At 40.0% G+C, this 23268-nt stretch overlaps 1 protein-coding gene across 11 annotated transcripts in view; it reads left to right on the forward strand.

Annotated features, from left to right (window-relative positions):
- LOC129764678 (huntingtin-interacting protein 1) overlaps window positions 1-22441 on the forward strand; it is a 106830-nt gene extending 84389 nt beyond the window's left edge. For 8 of the 11 annotated variants that reach the window (XM_055764013.1, XM_055764016.1, XM_055764014.1 and 5 more), the window contains 5 exons: window positions 1101-1471; window positions 1830-2301; window positions 2527-2774; window positions 20957-21210; window positions 21278-22441. In XM_055764013.1, the coding sequence (XP_055619988.1) occupies window positions 1101-1471; window positions 1830-2301; window positions 2527-2774; window positions 20957-21210; window positions 21278-21668 (1736 nt within the window). In that variant the 3' untranslated portion in view covers window positions 21669-22441. The remainder of the gene's footprint in view (window positions 1-1100; window positions 1472-1829; window positions 2302-2526; window positions 2775-20956; window positions 21211-21277) is intronic. The other 3 variants (XM_055764019.1, XM_055764022.1, XM_055764021.1) reach the window with 3 other exon arrangements.
- The last annotated feature ends 827 nt before the right edge of the window (window positions 22442-23268 follow it).

Here is a 23268-nt window from a genome sequence, read left to right on the forward strand (position 1 = left end):
ACGTTAAGCCCCGACCGAAATATGGGACCGACAATGAACTTTTCATCTGGTTCGTGTCGGTCCCAGCGAATCAATAGGGGACTTTTCTAAGCAGTTCTAAGCAGTTCTTTTCAGAGTTAACTTTATTGTTGCCGTTCCTAAAGCCGACACTCTCCGAACGAAAAGTCTACTGTCGGTCCGGTCTGATCGGCGCAAATAAGACGGAAAATTCAGTGTCAGTCCCCAGGGACCGACGCGAGGCTTAACGGGTTAAAGATAGAGGGCGCTATATATTTTTATATTTTTTTCATGAGAGCTGATATTTTACATAACATATGTCGATATCAGAGATGTTATTTTTTTCGTTTTTGATATACGATTTTTCAAATTTAACATGTTTTAAGTCTGCGTTCAATATTCCTATGTGACTAGAGTAGACCTATGCGACCAGAAACCAATTTTCCCGCATGTGTGGTATTTTTTCAAAGAAGTTTAGCTCATTGGCTGACATGTTGTTCATCTGAATCGGTTCAGTAGTTTAAAAGTTATGAATTTTCGAGAAACGACGCCTTTTTGGATAAATGGGAAATATGTTATATTATGTAAAAAAATCCTCAGCTTTCGAGAAAAAATATGAAAAAATATAGCGCCCCTAGTCCAAAGCCATGAACACAATAAAAACGGTTACAATCAATAATTACGAAAATAAAATCCATCTTTCTCGCAAGTTCCATATTTTTGAATAGCTAGCTCGTTGACTTTAATTTGATATGTCGATCATCTAAATCGGTTCAATGCTTCAAAAGTTATGAATTTTTACAGAAAGTCATTTTTGGGAAAAAGTGGAAAAAGTTGATTTTTCGGACCACCCTAAAACAAAAATGGTCACCCTAACGAAAAAATATAAAAATACGGGTCTAATATTTTGCAATAAACAACAAAACTACCACTTTTCATAGAAATCTGAGAACCACTATATCGGTTTGGCATGGAATGGCTGTATACAGATGCGCCCATTTGACCGCCACTGGTAGAAATATTTATATATGAAATATTGAAAAGTTCCTTGGTCATACGCACGTAATTTCTAATCTTGTCTTTTGAACTATAATTGACGACAGAACTTACGGATACGCTGAACCAACTGCAACTGGACTACGAAACGCTTCAACGTCAACACGCGGAACTGGAAATAGCCAAAGCCACCCAGGAGGAGCGGTTTAAACGTATTCACGAGGATAATCTTCTCCAGCTAGACTCACTAAAGGTTGAATTGACGGAAACGGTCGCCACCCTGGATGCGGAAAAGATTGCTCTACAGGCCGAGAAAGATAACACCATGCAGCAACTGATGTTTCTTCAGACGGAATCCAACAAGGTAACACAGGATTACGCCTCGCTGGAGAAGGATTTGAAGAATGTCATCGAGCAGAAGGACCATGAGCTGGAAGAATTAAGGAAAGCCCACGAAGGGCTGGAGGAAAAATATCGGGTAAGTTGGTTGGTTTTGGGGCATATTGCCGCTTCGTCTCATTTTCTCATAACATTCATATTTGCATCTGAAATCACACGTGAATGACATGTCCTGGTTGGCATAGATCAGCTCGCTTTGTTCCTGTCCAGTATAGATGTATGTGTTACCGTGATTAAGAAGAAGCTCACAACATTTAAGAGTTTTGGCTTTCACTTGTAATTAACCCCGTACATGTAACAAGCTCAAATTGACCATCCCGTAACGCTTGTATGTCCGGTAAAGGCGAGAGATCCCCAGATCATCTCTGTGTCGAGCTTTCAATGACGATCTTTCACTAACTTGAAACTTGTTTCGCCCAATTTCTGTCGGAAAAAAGTCTCTTGATGCAAATATGGACCGAATGCTGACCGAGAAGGTTGCAATCGAATCTGACCTGCAAGATCTACTCCACCAACAGGAGGAAATGGACCAGAGGTATCAAGAGGCACTAGCCACGGTAAGGCATCTGGAGAGCAGCCTAGTGGATGCAAAGATAACCGGTGAAACGGCCCTTCGAACGTTGCTTGAAGCGTGCATAAAATCTTCCGAGAAGTTGACGCTGAGGGCGATCAGTGAGAACGAGATGCCTGGCGCAGGTGGTACTCCGACTTATTTCCTGATGATAGCCGAAGAACTGCAGGACGTGCTGTCCAAGCTGACGATCGTACACGAGAGCTATCGCAAGGATAACTCGACGAATGTGGAATCGCTGGCGCGGAAGGTTATCATCGGAGCCCATCTGCTGGCGTCAGCTCACGTCCAAGGGATGTCCATCTGTAACCGATCGGCGAATATTGAGTGTGGCGAGCGTAAGTATTTTTTTTCTGATGGCATTAGATTTTTCTCGGCGATCATATTGGGATTTATTCATTAATTTTGTTTTGAGTATTCTGTTCTTTTCAATGCATGCCTCGTTTTTGTTTTATTTTTAATTTGTAAGTATTGAAAGTTAATCGAAAAATTATGCTTTCAGTGTGTGATTCAATACATTTGATGTGTTTTATTAGTACTAACCACCAGTATCTCATCCACAGATATAGCGCAAGAGATCAGGGAGCTGAACAGTTCCATCACTAGTTTGTTCCAATCGCTCCATAAAACCAGCGAATCGGATGCTGTCGGTGCGAAAATTGCAGACCTAAAGCTGAAGTTACAGAAAGTGACGGAAATGATTGGCGATCTGAGCAAACAGACCGACGGTACCGAAAACTTGGGAGACCTGGTGGAGAACGAGCTCAGCAGCATGGACAAAGCGATCGAGGAGGCTGCCACCCAGATTGAGGTAAAGATTCCGCCTGCAATTCATCTCGGGGTGATGAAGCGCGCGTTGATTGATGTGGATACTTGCGTTTTCCAGTTTAACTGTTGCATTGTGTTGCCAAGGTCTACAGTGGTGAGCCTTCGATTGTTGATGTTCGTTATTTCAGTTCAGTTTGTTCTGTGGATGTGGGGTTTATTCTCTAGTCAACAACTCTATTCTGTGGAATGATGTCTCGCTTGATTCCCCTCCTTATCGGGCACACTTATCAATATATATTTCACGTTGGCCTTCTTTGACGTCCAGTAAAGCTATCTCTCCTCAAATTTCTGTTGGATTAAGAAAAGTATTTCTGGAGTATAATGAATGATTTTTTTAAAAACTGAACCTTTTGTTAAAGTTTTTTTCGCATACTGTATGTGGTATATTGATTGCTCATTGTGTGCGTAACACTAAGGGTTTCTTACGGTAGGTTTAGACTGGTGGTCGATACGGTGAAAATTCAGTCTCAATCGAATGAAATCGACGAAAATGACAAAGAATACCATTCGTCATCAATGAAAGCATTGCTCGATCGCTTGAATTTGGCTAACCTTGGCAATTGAGATCCGAAAGGGTTCATTGTCAAACGAACGCTATTCCTTCTCATTTAAATGTGATGAATGTATTTGGCCGAACGAAAACGAATTATTCATTCTCACAAAGTCGCATTGAAGTATGATTTCGGTTTTGTTTTCCTTTATTTACTTAATTAGGCTCAAGTGGATAAAGAGCCATCATCAAGCTGTACATTTTTAAACTATTTGAATATATTATAACTACATAATCATTAACTTAAGTCTAATTAGCTGAAACTACAGAACAATATAAAAAAAATTAAATTTATTCCTTCGTTGCCTCGTCGGTATTATCCTTGTCTGGAACAGTGCCTGTGGTGGGTCGTAACAACTACATCGCCAGTGGATGTAGCAACAGTATCCTTTGGTAATGACTACCTCCTAGCTATGCAGCAATGCCAAATGAAATCGTCCTAAAAATGCAGATTTTAAAAACTTGTATTTTTGATTCCAATGAAAGTGTGTATTCCGTTTGGGTTGGAGGAAATATGAGTTTTTCACAGCAATTGGGAATTTTTTGACTCAAGCGTAACTTTTGAAAAGGGCGTATCGATTTTAGTAAGTGAAATCTACGATAATTTATATCTCAAAAACTATGAGTCGTACCGAAATAGTGTCTTAGAAAGAGCTGTAGAGTATTGAGGGTTGAATAAGAAAAAATGTACACTGAGAAAAAAAATTAGTACTGTTTTTTTATTGACAAAATGAAAATTCAATTTGCAATATTCAAAATACATATTTTTTAATTTTTTTCAAATACTTTCATTCGAATCAAAAATACTCATGTTTTGTCATTTGTCGATTTCATTTGGAATTGCTGTATGTTTATAGCTTCTGTAATGATCTTATCTCTACGGGTACTAAGTTCTGCTTATGTAATAGGAAGGGAGAATGGACAAGTGGGAGTAGGAGAATAATAATATTAGCGCTTCTTAGAAAGACATATATATCTTTGATATCCTTAACCACAATTGCATAAATTGTTAGTAGCAAAACCTATGCGGAAGAGATGCGCATTTAGCGCGGAATGATTGGACATCAAGCTGGACATAGTTCTAATGAGATTTCTGTCAAGATCTAACCCTTTAAACCAGGCCTTCGTTGAAATTTTGGGGAGAATAGAGTATAGCCATCTTCCAAGCTCATCTTTGTTTCATTGGTTTTGCCAACTGGTGAGTGACTGCTGTCGGGAAATGGAGAAGAATTCCCGATAGAGGAAAAGCGGTTAAAATGAACATCCTAAGGAATATGCCCATTTACTTCGTCCACATACTGCTACTATTTCCGTTCTTCGAAGAATATTATAGCTTAACTAACTGTTGTTCATAATATCGAACGGTTTTTATTATAAAAAATAAAAAAAGTACATTTTTCATTAAAGAAAATAAGCCCTGTGTAGCCCGGTTATTCTTGACAATATTCATAACTGGCACGTTTCCGAAGAGGCGTCTTTGTCTGATCATAGACACATTATTTTTGAATGGGATGGTGGCATGACAGTTCAGCGAGAATACCGAGATCCCAAAAAAAAACAACTGGGATCGGAATTCTCTTGAACACGAGTCAAAAACTCTAAATTCAAAAATACGGTCGATTTAGCAGCTTGAATCAGCTTCAAAAGAACTAAACGAAACGATAGTCTCTGTCTACAATAACAATTGCCCACTAAGAAAAGTTTCTTTGACAAGAAACGTTCCTTGGTGGAATAAAAGACTTGAATAGCTTCGCTAAACAGCGCGGAAACTGTTCAACAGAGCAAAAATTACTTCGGACTGGTCTCAATACAAAACGGCTCTAACTGAGTACAGCAGAGAACTGAGACGATCCTAACGAAAATCCTGGGTATATAACTGCGAAAGCATTGAATGTACTCCAACCGTTGCTAGACTCAATAAGACTCTGGCAAAAGTCCACTCAAACGGGCTAGGTTTCCTTAAAAAGGACGACGGTTCGTTTACAAAAACTCCCTCAGAAGTACTAGACTTACTAATGAAGACTCATTTTCCGGGATCTACATCTCTCTACGCTCTATGCGCGTTTCTTGACATCGAAGGTGCCTTTGATAATGCTTCTATCAATGGCACAAGCGATGAGAAAAAGACGTTTCGATAACTGCATAGTCAAATGGACCCAGGGCATGCTCACACATAGACGAATCACCTCGGAGCTGGGCGGGTCGTCAATATGTGTTTGCAACGAAAGGTCACTTGTAGTTGACGACCTTCTGATAAGCTTAGAGGTAAAAGGATTCGAAATTGGGGGCTTTGCCGATGATCTAGTCATAATGGTACAAAGCAAGTTTGACGACGTGTTATCGAGCAGAATGCAGATGGCCTTAAACTTTACACAATCTTGGTGTATCACAGAAGGTCTGAGCATAAATCCCTCAAAAACAACAATTATTCCGTTCACCAAGAAGAAAAGATTGCATCTGCATTCTCTACATCTTGGGGGAAAGGAAATAAAAAGCAGCGCTTCAGTGAAATATCTAGGTGAATGCAATTGTGCGGCCTAGGATAACTTGTGCCTTACTTGTATGGTGACCAAAGACTAAGGAGACTGTAGCTACAAAAAAGCTAAACAAACTCCAACGACTAGCATGCGTTGCAATTACTGGAGCAATTCGAAGTACACCCTCAAAGGCATTGAAGGCTATCCTTCACCTGGTACCTTTGAACCAATATGTTCAGCTAGAGGATAAAAAAAAGCGCTCTAAAGCTTAAAAGATGGAAAAAAATACTAGATGGGGACAAAACTAGTCACATAAGCATCCTGAATCTTTTATCCGTTGGACCAGCCTCAGAGATGAACAATGATTGAATGGAACCTAAGACCAATTATGACATTCCATACAGAGTGATCGAATATTCTCGCTCAGTTGGGTGGCCCCAACGTTCGCAATGGTTCAATCATGTTCTACACTGATGGGTCGAAAATGGGAATCAGAACAGGTGCTGGAGTGTATGGTCCCAGAACAAAAATCTCTGTGGCTATGGGAAACTGGCCAACAGTTTTTCAGGCAGAAATAGCTGCAATAAAAGAATGTCTAAATGCCTCAAAAGAAAGTATAGACATGCTAACATCTGCATATTCTCTGACAGCCAAGCGGCACTTAAAGCTCTGAATGCCTTCAAGTGCTCTTTAAAAAATTGTCTGGGAATGCATTTCCCTTTTACGGCAATTAAGTCAGATAAGTTCGGTACAATTGTACTGGATTCCTGGCCATTGCGGTATAGAGGGCAACGAGCGAGCAGATGAACTTGCCAGGAACGGCTCAAACTCACCATTCACTGGTCCAGAACCATTCTGTGGGCTCTCCGACTGTGTGTTGAAAAGCGAGCTGAAAAAATGGGAAGACCGGGATGTGACAGCCAATTGGATGGTTGCAAAACTTAAACAGGCGAAAAAATTTATTACGCCGAGTACTAAAATTACTCAACAGCTGCTAAGCTTTAATAAGAAAGACTTAAGCACATTCACTCATCTTGTAACAGGACACTGCCCGAGTAAATACCATCTTAAGAACGTAAAGGGTGTGTCACATCAAATTGCATCACGGAAAAAACGCTGTAGAAATTTAATTTTTAGGAATTATATCTTCAGCTTTCGCTTATAATCAGATAAGAGTGTATAGATCACGTTGGCCATGCTTCAATGTCAATTTTTCGTAAATTTGGAAAAACGTCGTCGAACGAAAAAGAGTGTCGTGAATTAATCCTGTGCACTCATTTCGAGAATCCGGAGTTGTCACATCGGGATATCGGTAAGATGCTGGGAATCGTCCAATCCACAGTCAGCAGAGTACTAAAACGATACTTCGAGAACCTAACCATCGACCGGAAGGTGAAGAACGGCAAAATGGATGCTCCGTCAATGAAAACGATCACAAGCGCGTAGTTAAGCAGTTTAGACGTGATCCGAGAAGTTCGGTCCGGGGTGACGCCAATAAGCTGAATTTGTCAAGTTCATTCGTCCAGCGGACCAAGCAGCAGGAGGGCCTGCGTACATACAAGGTTCAGAAGGCTCCTAACCGCGACGAAAGGCAAAACATGGTGGGGAAGACGCGAGCCCGGAAGCTGTACACCGAAATGCTGACGAAGCCACATTGCCTGGTAATGGACGACAAAACCTACGTCAAAGCGGACTTTCGTCAGCTGCCGGGCCTGTTGTTCTTCTCCGCAGAGGACAAATTCAGCGTTCCGGAGGAGATTCGCAAGCAGAAAGTTTATCCAAGTTTGCCAAAAAGTACATGGTGTGGCAAGCGATCTGCTCTTGCGGAAAGCGGAGCGCCCCCTTCGTGATGACCGGCACGGTAAACGGGCAGGTTTACCTTAAGGAGTGCCTACAGAAGCGCTTACTACCACTATTAAGGCAGCACGAGGGACCGACCATCTTCTGGCCGGATCTCGCTTCGTGCCACTATTCAAAGGACGTGTTGGAGTGGTACGAAGCCAACGGGCTCACCTTCGTGCCAAAGGAAATGAACCCGCCCAACGCGCCGGAGTTTCGCCCAATAGAGAAATATTGGGCGATTATGAAGCAGGCCCTCCGGAAGAACCCAAAAGTTGTCAAATCGGAGGCGGACTTCAAGAGAAAATGGATTTCTGTTCAAAAAAACTACAACCTGACGTTGTACAGAACCTTATGGACGGGGTAAAGAGGAAGGTGCGAGCATACGGGCTTGGGCTCGAAGTTAAATAAAAAGAAAATGTCAAAAGTTGTTTAATAGTTTTTATTTTACTGTCTAAAATTTTCAAAAGGATCGGTCTACTGGGCGAATTTCTACAGCGTTTTTCCGTGATGCAATTTGATGTGACACACCCTTTAGGTTTAGCACAAGATGATATTTGTCGCTTTTGTAATGCCGAAAGCGAAACCTCGGAACATTTGCTCTGTAACTGCGGAGCTCTAACTAGACGCAGACTTCAACATCTTGATAAAGCTATTCTGGAGCCCAATGAAATTTGGTCTGCGTCGCCGATCAGGATTATAACGCTAGTAGCTAGTAGCTTTCAGTCTACTCCTTCATCAATAAGTAGTAGATAAGCTTGAAGTGTAGTATAAAAAAGGGGTATACCACAATAGTTCAAAATAATGGACCCAGTGGTTCACACTCAACAGGGGAAAAAAAGATGTAAAATCGAGCATTTTTTATCGTGTGGTTAAAATGGTCACATGGTGGTGATAAAATGAACAATTACACATATCATGCTAAATCGGATAGAATTATGCGTTGTTCCTTATCTAAATTTATTTAAATCATTTTTGAAATAGTAAGTACATGTATGAATCAAGCTGAGCTTATTCACCTAGATTAGTAACTAGAATTTACTCATACGTTCGAAAAAATAGTAAGAAACACATAACGCTTCACATATTGAGGTTTGTTTTTGGTCGAGGTGGCATATTTTTTCAAGGTCAAAGCCACAAAAGGAACTCCTTGAAAAGCAACATTCGATGAGGTAGATCAGCTTTGGAAAACATGACATTGTTAGTCGTTATCCAGTGGTGGCTTATTTTGCCCCAAACAACAAAGTAATTCCGAATGCGAAATAATAACTGAAACCAAATAAAATATCTATTTACCTCTCATTGAATATGTGAATAGTTGTCCAAACTGATGATTTGTCGAAGATATCAGGTCGAATAATTTAAATTTCACGGAAAATTGCTTATATACGATGCGCACAAAATTACATCAAAATGGCTACCGTGAGATGAATTTATGTTTTATTTATTATTTTTTTACATTTGACTTTTGCATGCATAACAGGGTGTCTTAAACAGCTTCAAATGTTCTAAGAGTAGGATAATGAAGAAGTATCAATTTGTTTATAGTTAAATTATCGAAGTTTGTGCACTGGTTCATTTTACCAACCCTGTTCATTTTAACCTCATTTTCCCTACGCAATTTGTCTTTCAAAAACTGTGCCTTGCATACTACCCATCTTTGCGAGTGTATCCGCTTACTCATTACCAATGGGAAGGAATCCAGGAAGGAATGAAAGTGATTCGAATACCTTTATCAACAAGAAAATTCAATGCATCCCTAATTTTGATAAGAAAATATGATGCTTTCATCTGCTGTTTCAAGGATTGAATGGCTTAATACTGCTAGGACTACCCGAGAAAATGAAATAGTGATCAGGTGGTAAGAACTCAATTGTCTTAATTGCATGATATTAAGCTGTCAAAAAAGTCCTGCGGTATTTCCGCGAGGTGTCGTTGTAAGCGCGTAGTTCTAGATGTATTCATTGTATCGAGTCATACTATAGCTTGTTGGAAAGGTATTTTTGCGCGCTATAATATAGTCCTTGACAGTGTTTTGTTTGGTTGAGTAGTTCGTGAGTTATAGTGTCGCAATATTTTACAGTACTACTATGATAAAAGCAAAAATGCATCTCAAGCTGCCAATAAAATTTGTGCTGTTTATGGACCCGATACAGTTTCCATTTCCACCGCACAACGATGATTTCAACGTTTTCGTTCTGGTGTAGAGGTCGTCGAAGATGCGTCACGCTCCGGAAGGCCTGTCGTCGAAAATTGCGACAAAATCGCTGAATTAGCCGAGAAAGACCGGCATAGTAGCAGCCGTATCATCGGCCAAGAGCTGGGGATAAGTCATCAAACCGTTATTAACCATTTGAAGAAGCTTGGATTCACAAAGAAGCTCGATGTATGGGTGCCACACACGTTGACGCAAAAAAACATCTTTGACCGTATCGACGCATGTGAATCGCTGCTGAATCGCAACAAAATCGACTCGTTTCTGAAGCGGATGGTGACTGGCGATGAAAAGTGGGTCACTTACGACAACGTGAAGCGCAAACGGTCGTGTTCGAAGCGCGGTGAGCCAGCCCAAACCATCGCCAAGCCCTCATTAACGGCCAGGAAGGTTCTGCTGTGTGTTTGGTGGGATTGTCAAGGAATAATCTATTATGAGCTGCTTCCCTATGGCCAAACGCTCAATTCGGACCTGTACTGCCAACAACTGGACCGCTTGAAGGTAGCACTCATGAAGTAGAGGCCATCTTTGATAAACAGAGGCCGCATTGTCTTCCATCAGGACAACGCCAGGCCACACACTTCTTTGGTGACGCGCCAGAAGCTCCGGGAGCTCGGATGGGAGGTTCTTTTGCATCCGCCGTATAGTCCGGACCTTGCACCAAGTGACTACCACCTGTTTTTGTCCATGGCGAACGAGCTAGGTAGTCAGAAGTTAGCCACAAAAGAAGCCTGTGAAAATTGGCTATCCGAGTTTTTTGCCAATAAGGAAGCGAGCTTCTATAACAGGGGTATTATGAAGTTGGCATCTCGTTGGGAACAAGTCATCGAACAAAACGGCGCATATTTGACTTCAAACAGATGATTGTAACTAATTTTATGAACAAATGAAAATTCAAAAAAAATACCGCAGGACTTTTTTTGACAGCCTAATATATTGCAGCCAGTTAGGCAACATACACTGAACAAGGGTCTTCAAGTTTATAGAAGCTAGTGTAATGTTAATGGGTCCGTTGATTTCGAACCATCAGTGAAAAACATTCTTGAAGAATTGATATGGTTTTGATGTTGATGTTGAAGCGAAAATATTAGGGACTAGCTGACCCGGCAAACTTCATCCCGCCCAAAATTTGTTTTTTGTTATCAATTCTTTCGAATATTCACGTTTTCATACTATGAGCAAGTTCATGGGTCCTATCGCAAAACTGTTCATTGATTCATCTTCTAATCGACCCCGTTGAATTTACCTTTTACGATAAAATTCCTAGTATTTCTAACAAAACTCATCATTATAATATCAGATTATTTTCAGACACAATTCTCGTTCAAGACTTTTTCAACCACTTGCAAATAACATGTTTCTCCGTTACATGGAATAAATGTTTTATGCAGAAAATATAATAGAATAAAGACAGCCCTAAATCTGACAATTCCTTCCTTGAGTTCTGCTCTTATCAACACATCCGGCGATCCTTTTTTTTTTGGTAAAGATAGAAGAAGATATAGGAGTGCGTTTCATCACATTAAAATCCATTTCCAGTTTCGAGCAAAAATCAATTTTGCTAGCGCAAACATCAAATGGACTAACAGCACTTGTCATTATGTAATTGTAGAACATATGGGAATTGATTTTTCAAATTTTCTTTTTTTCCTTTTCCGAAAATTTTCATCTGTCATTGTTGTGTCGCAGCTCAAGTAATAACTACGCGTAACCGTCTCGCTTGGTAGTCCGTACCAAACTCTCCATATCTTTATTCGATCGTTCTAGATTAGCCATACACATTTATATCGGTACAATAGTGTTTGTGAAACCAACTCTACGGAACAGTGACGTCTAAAAGTATCGAGATGCCGATACTACACTTCTCCTTTTCCTCAATTGTCCTGAACTATATCTAACTGATAATCATTTAGAAATCGCGGTTGTCGTGATTCTCGACGTGGTCGTTGATCACGTTCCTGTTCTAAGACACTCTCGTGTTTTGTATTAGGTTCACTAGTCTGTGCATTTGACCCCTCGTGCCGTGGAACAAGCTTCTTCAAATGTGCAATATTACGATGTATCATCTTCCCGGATTCTGATGATTTCAATGTAACATCCGGTCCTGATCTTTCAACTACTACTAGCTCTTCTGGACTAAAATTACTTGACAACTTATTTTCCTTCAATGTACGCTTAGCAACAACTAAATCCCCTGGGCTGAGAGAACTAGATTTTGCGTGACGCCGTTTATCTGCATATTCAGCTTCGGCTTGTTTCCTTCTCTGACCACTCGTTCTCCTCAAGAGCTCTAAATACATCGTTAATTATTACATCTTTCGACGTTTCTGCCTGGATTTCGGCTAATGTTATCGCAGTAGGGGCCGCCATGTTTATTAACATCCTAATGGAACCTTCATTTACATCATCAAATGCTGCAGAAGCTGATGTTGACAATCTGCGTCTGCAATGTTTGTTATCCCAGGCTCATACACCACATCATAGCTATACGACTGTAGACGAAGTACTCATCGTTCTATTCTTGCACACGGTTTAGAACGGGGACTGAACTAGAATATAAGGGGCTTGCAGTCTGTTACTAATTCGAATCGGATTCCCTGTAAGTATAAACGAAAACGATCCACTGCCCATACCAATGCTAATGCTTCCTTCTCCGTATGAAAATATTTCCGCTCTAAATCCGTGAGGGAAACCTGATCAGCAAGCTGCTCTTGATTCTATAAAAGGAAGCAGTATTCCAGATAAAGAATCTAGGTTTTTTCGCTCCTAAAGATGTCACTATTCTTGTCGCGGATGCAAGCCCATCAGGATTGGGTGCCGTGTTGATGCAGGAAGATTCGATGATGAGCCGTAGAGTTATAGCTTATGCGAGTATCGTAATAAGCTATAACTTCCATTCAAATTTCCTTCCTTTACGTAGAAGCATTCTCAGTGGATCCGTTTTTGTTGCCAAATGAGGAATAAACCGTCCAACGTATGTTATCAGACCTAGAAAACTTCTTAATTCCGCTGAATTTGTGGGTTCTCGAAATTGTTTCACAGCCGACAGTCGACTTTCTATAGGTCTGACCCCGTTAATTGATAGATTATGTCCTAAGAAATCAAGAGTCGAAACTTTGAACTGACATTTATCCCGATTCAACAAAACATTGTATTCTTCAAATCGCGCCAGCAATGCTTTCAATCGAATATCGTGCTCTTTCTGGGAACGCCCCGAAACCACTACATCATCCAAATACACAATTACTCCTTCTAGACCAGCAACTATGGTTTCCATTACCTTCTGGAAAAGCTCCGGCGCACAACTTACCCCAAACATTAACCGCTTGTATCTAATTTAAGAAGAAAATGTATATATATATTTTTTTGAATGATGTTGGTTTGAATAATGTTGGTTTATTTTAATTCAAAATAAGTTCGACAATCAATGTACTTTACCTAAACAATCCGTATTTTGTCAGGAATATTGTAATGACCAGTGAATTCTCTGACAGTTCCACCTGATGATATGCATCTTTCACATCGATTTTCGAAAATTTTACCGCACTATTCACAATTGCCAGTAGTTCTTCGATTACAGGAAGTGGATGTGTCTCTCGCATCACAGCTTGATTGGCCCTCATATCAACGCACAACCTGATATCTCCAGTTTCTTTAACAACTGGAACAACTGGAGATACCCATGGTGATGGTCCATTTACTTTCTCTATTATATCATTCTGAAGCAAATACTGGAGCTTATCGTAAATTTTTCCTTCAAGAGCGATTGGTGCACGTCTGTATGCCTGCTGTACTGGTTGAATTGTTTTATCAATCGGTATCTCAACCAATACTCCCTTTATCTTCGGAAATGTTGACTCGGAAGAAGATTCTATTGATGCGACATCAAACCCATCAAACTTTCAAAACCTTCAGTTCTTTCCCACTAATATCGCCAAGGAGATTTCTCTGCCATTTCTCCGCTACATAGAATTTCGCTTTCACTTTATTAGATCCAGCTTCAACGTTCGTCCAGAACATACATTTGATTTTTATTGGTAGCTTTGTAGCGTATGCTTTTAATGACCTGTCAGATTTCCACGAAAAATCTCGCACCTCCATTCCCGCTTGCTTGGCATGTTCCCATGTCACCTCATCCAAGATATTCACATCTGCTCCGGAGTCAATTATCATGGGGATTTTGATTCCCCCCACCAGAAATTCAAATGTATTTCTTCCCATTGCGTAGAAGATGTTCTCTTCCCTAACATCCTCATTATCATCATCAGTAACAACTCTTATATTTTTCGATTTAAAAAGTTTAGTATCACCTGACTTGCGCTTCAAACATCGTACAGCAAAATGTCCTAACTCGCCACATTTAACACATTTTGCATTCGTTGCACGACACATTGGATCCCCTTTTTGATGACCTTTACACGCAAAACATTTTCTGTCTGTCAATCTGGTAAATGGACGCCCTGACGTACGGAATGAGCTCTGATGTACTGCTGGTTTGAAAACTTTATTGACTGATGCCATGGTATTATTATCAACTCTCTGACGATCAAGCTCTTTTACTTGTTGATTAACATCAGCAAGAGTTGTGCCATGGGATACGATGTCATCGAGAGACATTTCCTTAGCCAGAATTTGTCTTCGCAATTCGGATGAAGTACAAGCTTCAACAATTTGCTCAATGATTCGATCTTCAACTTCCCTTACGTCGTACCTATCAAATTCGCACCGTTTCGCTTGGATACGAAGCCGTAAAACAAAATCCGCAAATCGCTCATCGGACTTCTGAGAAATTTGTCGAAATAAATGTCGCTCATAGTTTCGCCTTCTCATAGGCTCGAAATGTTCATCCAGTTTCTTGATGGCAACATCGTAATACGGTGGATCAGCTACCACGTGAGGAATTTCATTAGTTCCTGGTAGATGATCGAATATCTCTTGAATATCAGGCCCTGCCAAATGTAATAGTATGGAACGTTTCTCCCACTGCGACGTGATCTTGCTAGCATCAAAATAGCGATCAAGTTCTCTCTTCCACTTTTGCCACTCTGTTGGTAAACGTGATCTCTCAGCCGTTAGCTCAAAGGGCCGGATACGTCGTATTGAATCCATCGTAACACTCTGAATAAATAGGATTTTATTAGATTTTTTTTTGTTTTATTTATTTAGCATACTTTATCTTTAATTCCAGCAATCATTTGAAATAAAATAAATGCAGTCAAATATTTCTTATGCTTATTGACATGTACCGCTGTCCATACAATGTATTTCATACTTATTCATTCAACACATTTCCGCATCCCGTTGCGTTAAATAATCTGCCTATAACCTTCCCCCGTTCTACACCCTCGCACACAGTTGCGATACATTACTCTGCACACAGATGTAGTCCCTCTTTTGCACCCAGTTGCGTTTCAAAAATTATGCACTCTGTTGCAATTATCTTTCGCACACAGTTGCTTTTACTGTAATTTGCACACAGTTGCACACTCACGCACCCAGTTGCGTATTGGAAACTTTGCACACAGTTGCATTTCTCTTTCGCACACAGTTGCTTTTACTGAGATTTGCACACAGTTGCACACTCACGCACCCAGTTGCGTATTGAAAACTATGCGCCCTTCTCTCCCGCACGCAGTTGCAGAGTCTCTTCCGCTTCCGAGTCTATTCTAGTCTTTGCTCACAGTTACAATCACTCTCTCTCTCCCAGTTGCTCCATTACACATTTGTCTATAGTTACAAATTCCATTTCACACAAACAATTGTAGTTTCTAAACCATGTATACATTTGCAGACTTACTTTCGCACCTAAAGCGACTCTTAAACAGCAATCTAGTTAATCTCCCTACAACCGAAATTCCCACTACTTGCCTCAAATCAAATCACCCCACTCACTCATGTATACCTTTACCCAAATATGAAGCAGAACAGAATGAAATCTCACACGTAGCTCCCAGTCATTTTTTTGACGTAGGACTACGTCTAACCGGAAGATATAGGGGGTGAAAGTGAAATCTAGGCACTGAACAAGTAGGAAAAAATGCAAGATTTGGAACGCTTATAACTCGAGCATTTCTCAATAGATCGCAAAGGTTTTTGCATCAATTGATAGGAAATATATCTACGCATCTATAATAACGAATAACATTTAATTTTTCTTGAGATGAATAATTGAATAATTGTGAAATATCAAGCATTGTCAAAATGCCCTATGTGCCCATTTTTGATTGGTCCATTTTGTGCTCCTCAAATCGTACCGACCAAAACGGGCAACCAGAGCAGCAGCGAAATAGAATGAAGCACGATTGGAAAGGAAAAAAAAAATTAACGAAACATTGGTCGCAGTCTCACACATGCGTAATTCTCGAGCCAGCCAGTCAGCTTAAAAATCCCCGCTCCGCTGCCGTAACGATCATTCTCATTCAAACCGTACACCACATCTATTCGCATCACAACACATCAACAAACCAACCCAAGCAGCCATGTCTGGACATGGTAAAGGAGGAAAAGTGAAGGGAAAGGCAAAATCCGGCTCGAACCGTGTTGATCTGGAGTTACCCGCAAGGGTAGCTAGGCCGAGCGCATTAGTACCAGTGCACCAGTCCACCTAGCCGGCGTTATATAGTTTCGGCCGCCGAAGTGATCGAGTTAGCTGGCAAAGCTGCTCGCGACGATAAGAAAACCCGCATTCGGAACAGAACACATTCGGTTCGGTGGACATCAAGACAACAGGCAGTTGCAGCGAGTGGCGAGTGGCAAACGCAATCGCAAAACGGCATCAGGTAGCAGAAGAAAAAAAGTTTGTTCTTTATACAAACTGCTTTGGTGGCAGATCCAGAACAAGGCGGCATCGAGGGCGTTCGAAATGTTTTTTTTTTTCAAAACCACGAGTACTAAGTTTTCTAAATTGGAACCATTCCATAAAACAAGGCGCTTTTCAGGGCCATTAAACCTTTCAAAAAAGAGTTTAGGAAATACAGTTCAATGCTTTCTAAAACATTATCCAAAATAATAATAAAACACAAATTGATTTTTTCATAATTTGTTTGCCAGGATCTGATGAGTATGTGAATTTGGCAGTTGTTCTGAGCTTATTGATAGTTGGGGACTTTCCCGATTATTCAATTTTCACCAATCCTTAAATTGTTTCCAGATTGAAAGAACAGTAATTTACAATTAGTTCGACATTTAGCTAATTGGACGGACATGCAATGCGACATATTTAGTTGGGCATTTTTGTAAACATAGAGATCCAAATTATGACCCCACATTGAAAGTCGACACTGTACCACTGTTATCGCAAATGTTCAATTACAGGTTAAAATCGCCTCCAATGCGACACTGAGTGGTGCTTCGGCACGTCGCATTGGATGTAACTTACTGTACAACATGTCACAAGCTGGATGGGAAGAAATTTTCCAGCTGTGAAAGCTGTGGCGAGTGGCAAACGTAATAGCTAAACAGGAAGGTGCAACCGAACAAGATGGGGATATCGAGTGATAACAAAAACACAACACCAAAGGTTCTTTTCAGAACCACCAACATGTTCATAAAGAGTAAACAGTAAACTAATTCATTTTTCAGGTGGATATGTAGGTATTCACGTAGGAGAAGAAAATAAAACAATATATTTAAAATATATATATAACAAAAGCTGTCCCCTTTGTATAGTCCTACGTCACTCCGGTTATGTCCCCGACATTACCCATCCGTCTTTTTTTCGCCTCTCTCCGCCACTCACTCCGCCTTTTGCCAGTGCACTTTATGGAACCGTTCTTCCATTTTCTTTTTCAGGCCTACTTTTGCATTTTCTCCATCATTCTCACCTTTCTTAAACTGACTCCACCTGTTTTTATTTTCCCAGTTAATATTTATATCCAATTTTACTCATTGTCATAACACGGCCATTTTAAAACAAATTATTGCTGGTCATAATTTGCACATGCATTTCATTCACCTTTCTTCCTACCTTTTAATTTGTAGCACGCCGGTTAATTCTCAAAATCTTCACTCAAAACAATAATTTTTATTTTTCACCTCGTCGCCAAATGTTGTGTCGCAGCTCGAGTAATAACTACGCGTAACCGTCTCGCTTGGTAGTCCGTACCAAACTCTCCATATCTTTATTCGAGCGTTCTAGATTTGCCATACACATTTATATCGGTACAATAGTGTTTGTGAAACCAACTCTACGGAACAGTGACGTCTAAAAGTATCGAGATGCCGATACTACAGTCATGTTTGGTCGGAATATTTTTGATTAAAATATGTGTAATATTTTTATGGGACCCTCTCTCCATTCCAGAGGAGGGAGGGGTGTCATACCATTATAGAAACATTTCTCATACCCAAAAACCCACACATCCCCAATTGTGCTTGATTAGTTCTCGAGTTATGCAGAACTTTGTGTTTCATTTGCAGGGCAGCCCTTCTTAGAGAGGAGGAGGAGTGTATTCATCATAGAAACGTTTCGTGTCCCGTAAAACCTTCACATGCCAAATTTGGCTCCATTTGCTTGATCAGTTTTCGAGTTATGCAGAAATTTGTGTTTCATTTGTATGACAGCCCACCCTTAGAGAGTGGGAGGAGTGTTTAACCATCATAGAAACAATTATTGCATCCTGAAACCTCCACATGTCAAATTTGGTTTCATTTGCTTGATTAATTCTTGAGTTATGCAGAAATTTGTGTTTCATTTGTATGGCAGCCCCCCCTTAGAGAGGGGGGTGGAGAGTCTAACCATCATAGAAACATTTATTGCACCCTAAAATTGCCAAATTCGGTTTCAGTTGCTTGATTAATTCTCATGTAATGCAGAAAATTGTGTTTCATTTGTATGGGAGCCCCCTCTAAGAGAGGGGGGAGAAGTATCTTATCGTCGTAAAAACATTTATTGCACCCTAAAACCTCCACATGCCAAATATTTGGTTTCATTTGCTTGATTAATTCTCGAGTAATGCAGAAATTTGTGTTTCATTTGTATGGCAGCCCCCCTTAGAGAGGGGGAGGGTCTCTAACTATCACGAAAACCTTCCCCGGCCCCAAAACCGCTACATACCAGTTTTCATGTTGATCGGTTCAGTAGTTTTCGAGTCCATAAGAATCAGACAGACTAACAGACAGACAGAAATCCATATATTTATATATATATATATATATATATATATATATATATATATATATATATATATATATATAGATTGTTTATGTCGATATTGCAGCGGAATTAAGAAAGTTGGTCGTCAAAAAACAAATTGTAGAGGGGTTAGAGAGCTTTAATTCGTTTGATAGAAACAATCAAGTTGAGTATGAATTTTTGGGATAAAATTAATAATTACGAATTGAAAAAAAAACAAAAACTTTAAAATTGTCCACTTCCAAAATGTTATTTTAATCCACTAATTTAGATGTTCCACTACTATATTCTGTACTAAATTTTCTCATCTTTCAAATGAAAGCATCAGAATCGTCTTCCATAGCGTACTATTCAATGTAGACCCAGTTTGAGGCAACAAAGTCCGAAACAAAAAAAAGTTCTATAACTCATTGTCATTGTTGAAATTCGAACATATGCGTAGAAGGATTTTTTCCATCAAATATGATCGTATACCACCTCCTGAGAGATTTTGGAAAAAATATTTTTTTTATATCAGAAAGGTGTTTTTTCACTTTAAAGGAATGAATCAAAAATTCAAATTCATACCATAATTGGGACACTTACCCTAATATATGACAATTTATGACATAAAAAAAATTATGAAAAAATGTTCTGTATCTCGATACCTCCCTAACTCGATGGTCACTTCGAATATCGAGTTAGGGAGAGTTGACTGTATTTTCAATTTCATAATAACAATCGCTTGTCATCCCGAACAACAATAAGTTGAGCTACAATATTCTTCGAAAAACTGAAATTGTAGTGGTATGTGACCACAGGAAATGGGCATGTGGGAATCGTTATAGGTTATAGGGGAACCGCGGGTAACATGGACAGGTGATTCATTTGTATAGTTACTTTTTGAACTTCAGATTGTTGTTAATGAAAACACCTTCTACATACTATTTTATAATGTTTAAGCCACCCTATGGCAATGAATAATGATCAAAAGTGGAAAAAGGGAAACAAAAACCGAAAATCATACATGATTCCGCGTGTGGATGTAATTTTAGCTGCTTCGGTATTAAGCATTTTGAATGGTTCAATATCAAAATTCAATTCGCTGATGTTTGTATTTCGATTTGTGAGTTAACAGAAAAGCAATATTAGGTATGTACGGAAAAGTAAATTCATTTTTGAGTGGAATATTTAAATTATTGAAATAATTGTATTGGTGGGGTAAAACGGACAGTTGCCAGTGGGAGTGAGATGGACAGTGAAAAGTCTGTTCAATCTATTCCTAAGGAAAGGAACGCTCTGCGTCTATAAATGGAAATCAAATCGCCAAATGCGGACTGTTTAGAAGCTGACTGGAATCAAAAACAAAATAGTTGAGGGTATGTCCATGTATACTGCTGAAAAGCACGATATCACTTCTGCGTAAATTAATTCGATTTTCCCATCTTTTAACGGACATTCGTGATGAGTTCAGATCTTGGTTAAAAATATTTCTCTCGCGATCGATAAACCTCTACGCTTTATATATTACAATCCTGTCCATATTACCCCCATTATATGTCCATATTACCCGCATCGAAAAAAATTTTGTACTTTTCGGTCTGTTTTAATTTCAGTAAAACCATTGAAAAACACTTTTTTGTGAAATATTTGGTCAATGAGGTAGAAAAACAGTATATTGAATTGCAAGAAACTGCATCAAATTTTTGAGAAACATGAGTTTCCAAAGATATAATTGAAATTCTTCTTTACATGTCCGTTTTACCCCCATTCCCCTAAATAGAACTCTATGTACGATATATTTAGATAGGAAGTTGTATTTCATTTGCTATTTCCGCTATGACTACTATATGCCGTGCACTAATACAATGTACAAACGTTTGAAACATGGAAGACCACCCTGAGAATCGGGCCCTCTAAATCCTTCGAACGCACGGAGCCTTCCTTAATCTGTTCCTCTTCTATCTCACAGGAAATGCTATCAAAATCCAGAGCCGTCGATTCGGGCATCAAACTGGAGGTGAACGAGAAAATCCTCGATGCCTGCACCAACCTGATGCATGCGATTCGAATTCTGGTGCAGAAATCGCGCCTACTCCAGTCTGAGATTGTGGCACTCGGCAAAGGCTCCGCATCAGCGAAGGAATTCTACAAACGCAACCATCAGTGGACGGAGGGGCTGATTTCTGCCGCCAAAAGTGTAGCACAGGGTGCGAACTTCCTAGTGTGAGTGTTTGACTTTCCCGAGTTGACGAAGTGAAGCATATTGACAAAAAAAATCGATTTATTCCAGAACGGCAGCCAACAAAACCGTTTCCGGTGGTGCTCGCCACCAGCTGGATTTGGTAGTAGCCGCCCAGGAGATTGCGGCTTGTACGGCCCAACTTGTAGTAGCTAGTCGGGTAAAAGCACCCAGAGGGAGTCAAAATTTGGCTGCCCTTGGAACCGCATCGAAAAACGTTACTCAAGCCACCGGTATAGTGGTGGCAACGGCCAAAGATTGTAGCCAACGGTTGGAGGATTCCCAGGATCTGGATCTTGGATCGTTAACTGTCCACCAGGCTAAAACCAAGGAGATGGAAATCCAGGTGAAGGTGCTGGAGCTGGAGCAGGCCCTACAAACCGAACGAATGCGGCTAGCAACCTTCCGCAAGAAAAACTATCAATCACCAGTGGAAGAGTAAAGTACACGCGTAGATGAATACAATCAATCAATCACTCTCTTACATCCATAGACAATGACGGATTATATTATTGTTCGTGAGACAATATATCAAATACGTAACGAGCATCATCCACACTTAAGGCTGATTTAGACGATGCCAGTCAGCGCTCTAGTTGAGGTATCCAGTGAACAGAGAACAGACACTCTGTCCAAGTTACTTGTACCAGTATCGAACAAGTAATTGGCCTCTAACTTGAACAGAGTGTCTGTTCTCTATTCACTGGATACTTCAACTAGAGCGCTGACTGGCATCGTCTAAATCAGCCTTTAGTATAGATTGTCTAGCTATAACGACTTGAAATGTACCTCGGCCAGAAATAGAATGAATGTGTCCTTTTCTAGCGATTCGAAGCTTTTGGTGTTTTACAAACGGTTTTGTTTGTAGGTAACAAAAAAAAACTCTTGCTAGTCGAAGTCGATCGTTATTCTGTTATAGGTTTTCCAATATTGTCCGTAAAATACGAAGTAACGAGTAAGTTTATTTTATAGAAGATAATATTTATGAAAGAATTTATCTCTCGGCGAAAATTTGGGAACAAAACTACAAAATTACAAGTCTACAAATTGTACCAAATGGATTAAAAGAATTCCATTGATTATTTTTAAAGCGATTTATTTATGTATTTTGTATCCCAGCAGTTGTTAATACATTTTTATAATAAATTGTATTATTTAACACCTCTTCAGAGAAATAAAAAAGCCACCAAGAATATAGTATTCAAGGTTTTTAAATCATTTGTTTTTTTTTTAACGTGTCTCACTCAATTTCTAGCTTATTATTGCCACGAGTATTCTGTGGTCCCGACTGAGAATTCTAAGGAGAAGCGAAACATTCACAACCTAAGCTTCGCTTTGGGACATGTAATCAAGGTCTAACCGAGCCAACACATCTCTCACCGACACATTCGGCTGTCTTCCTCGGGCCCGAAGGAGAGAAACAGAGATTGCTGCCGGCCAATTTGAAATAAGAGAGTAGCGCATCTAACGAACAGTGATTAGACATGAGCCGGAAGAAGGTACGAATAAAGTCCAGACTGTTGAACCACGGTTCGAGGCTAACCTCAGGGATAATCGAGTGAAACAATCGGCCCAATTCATCTTCCTTCTATTTGTGTTGCCAGTTAGCGATGTTATTTTTACGGACTACAGAATAAAAATCATTGAAGGCGATATGACACAGATAGATATCGCCTTCAACTGCACTCACCTTTGCTAATGAGTCAGCCCTCATTACCCGGAATTGAGCAATGTGAAGTATGGAAGTACGGGGAGTGCTTTTCCAGCTTCACTGAATGCTAAGATTATCTATTACAATGTAATAGTGTTCAACAGGTCGTGAGGCGACGCTGTCCAGCGCCCAGTGAATCGCTGCCAATTCAGCAATATACACAGAGCAAGGATTCTGAAGACTGGTGCTAAAGGTGCTAAAAAATTCGTTGAACACTCCAAATCCTGTGGACTCATTCATAGAGGACCCATCAGTAGAGTACATATTATCACAATTGATACGCCCATACTTTGCATTGAAGATCGTAGGAACGATCCCCGATCGATGATAA

This window comes from Toxorhynchites rutilus, chromosome 2 (genome assembly GCF_029784135.1).
Source record: "Toxorhynchites rutilus septentrionalis strain SRP chromosome 2, ASM2978413v1, whole genome shotgun sequence".
Lineage (NCBI taxonomy): Eukaryota > Metazoa > Arthropoda > Insecta > Diptera > Culicidae > Toxorhynchites > Toxorhynchites rutilus.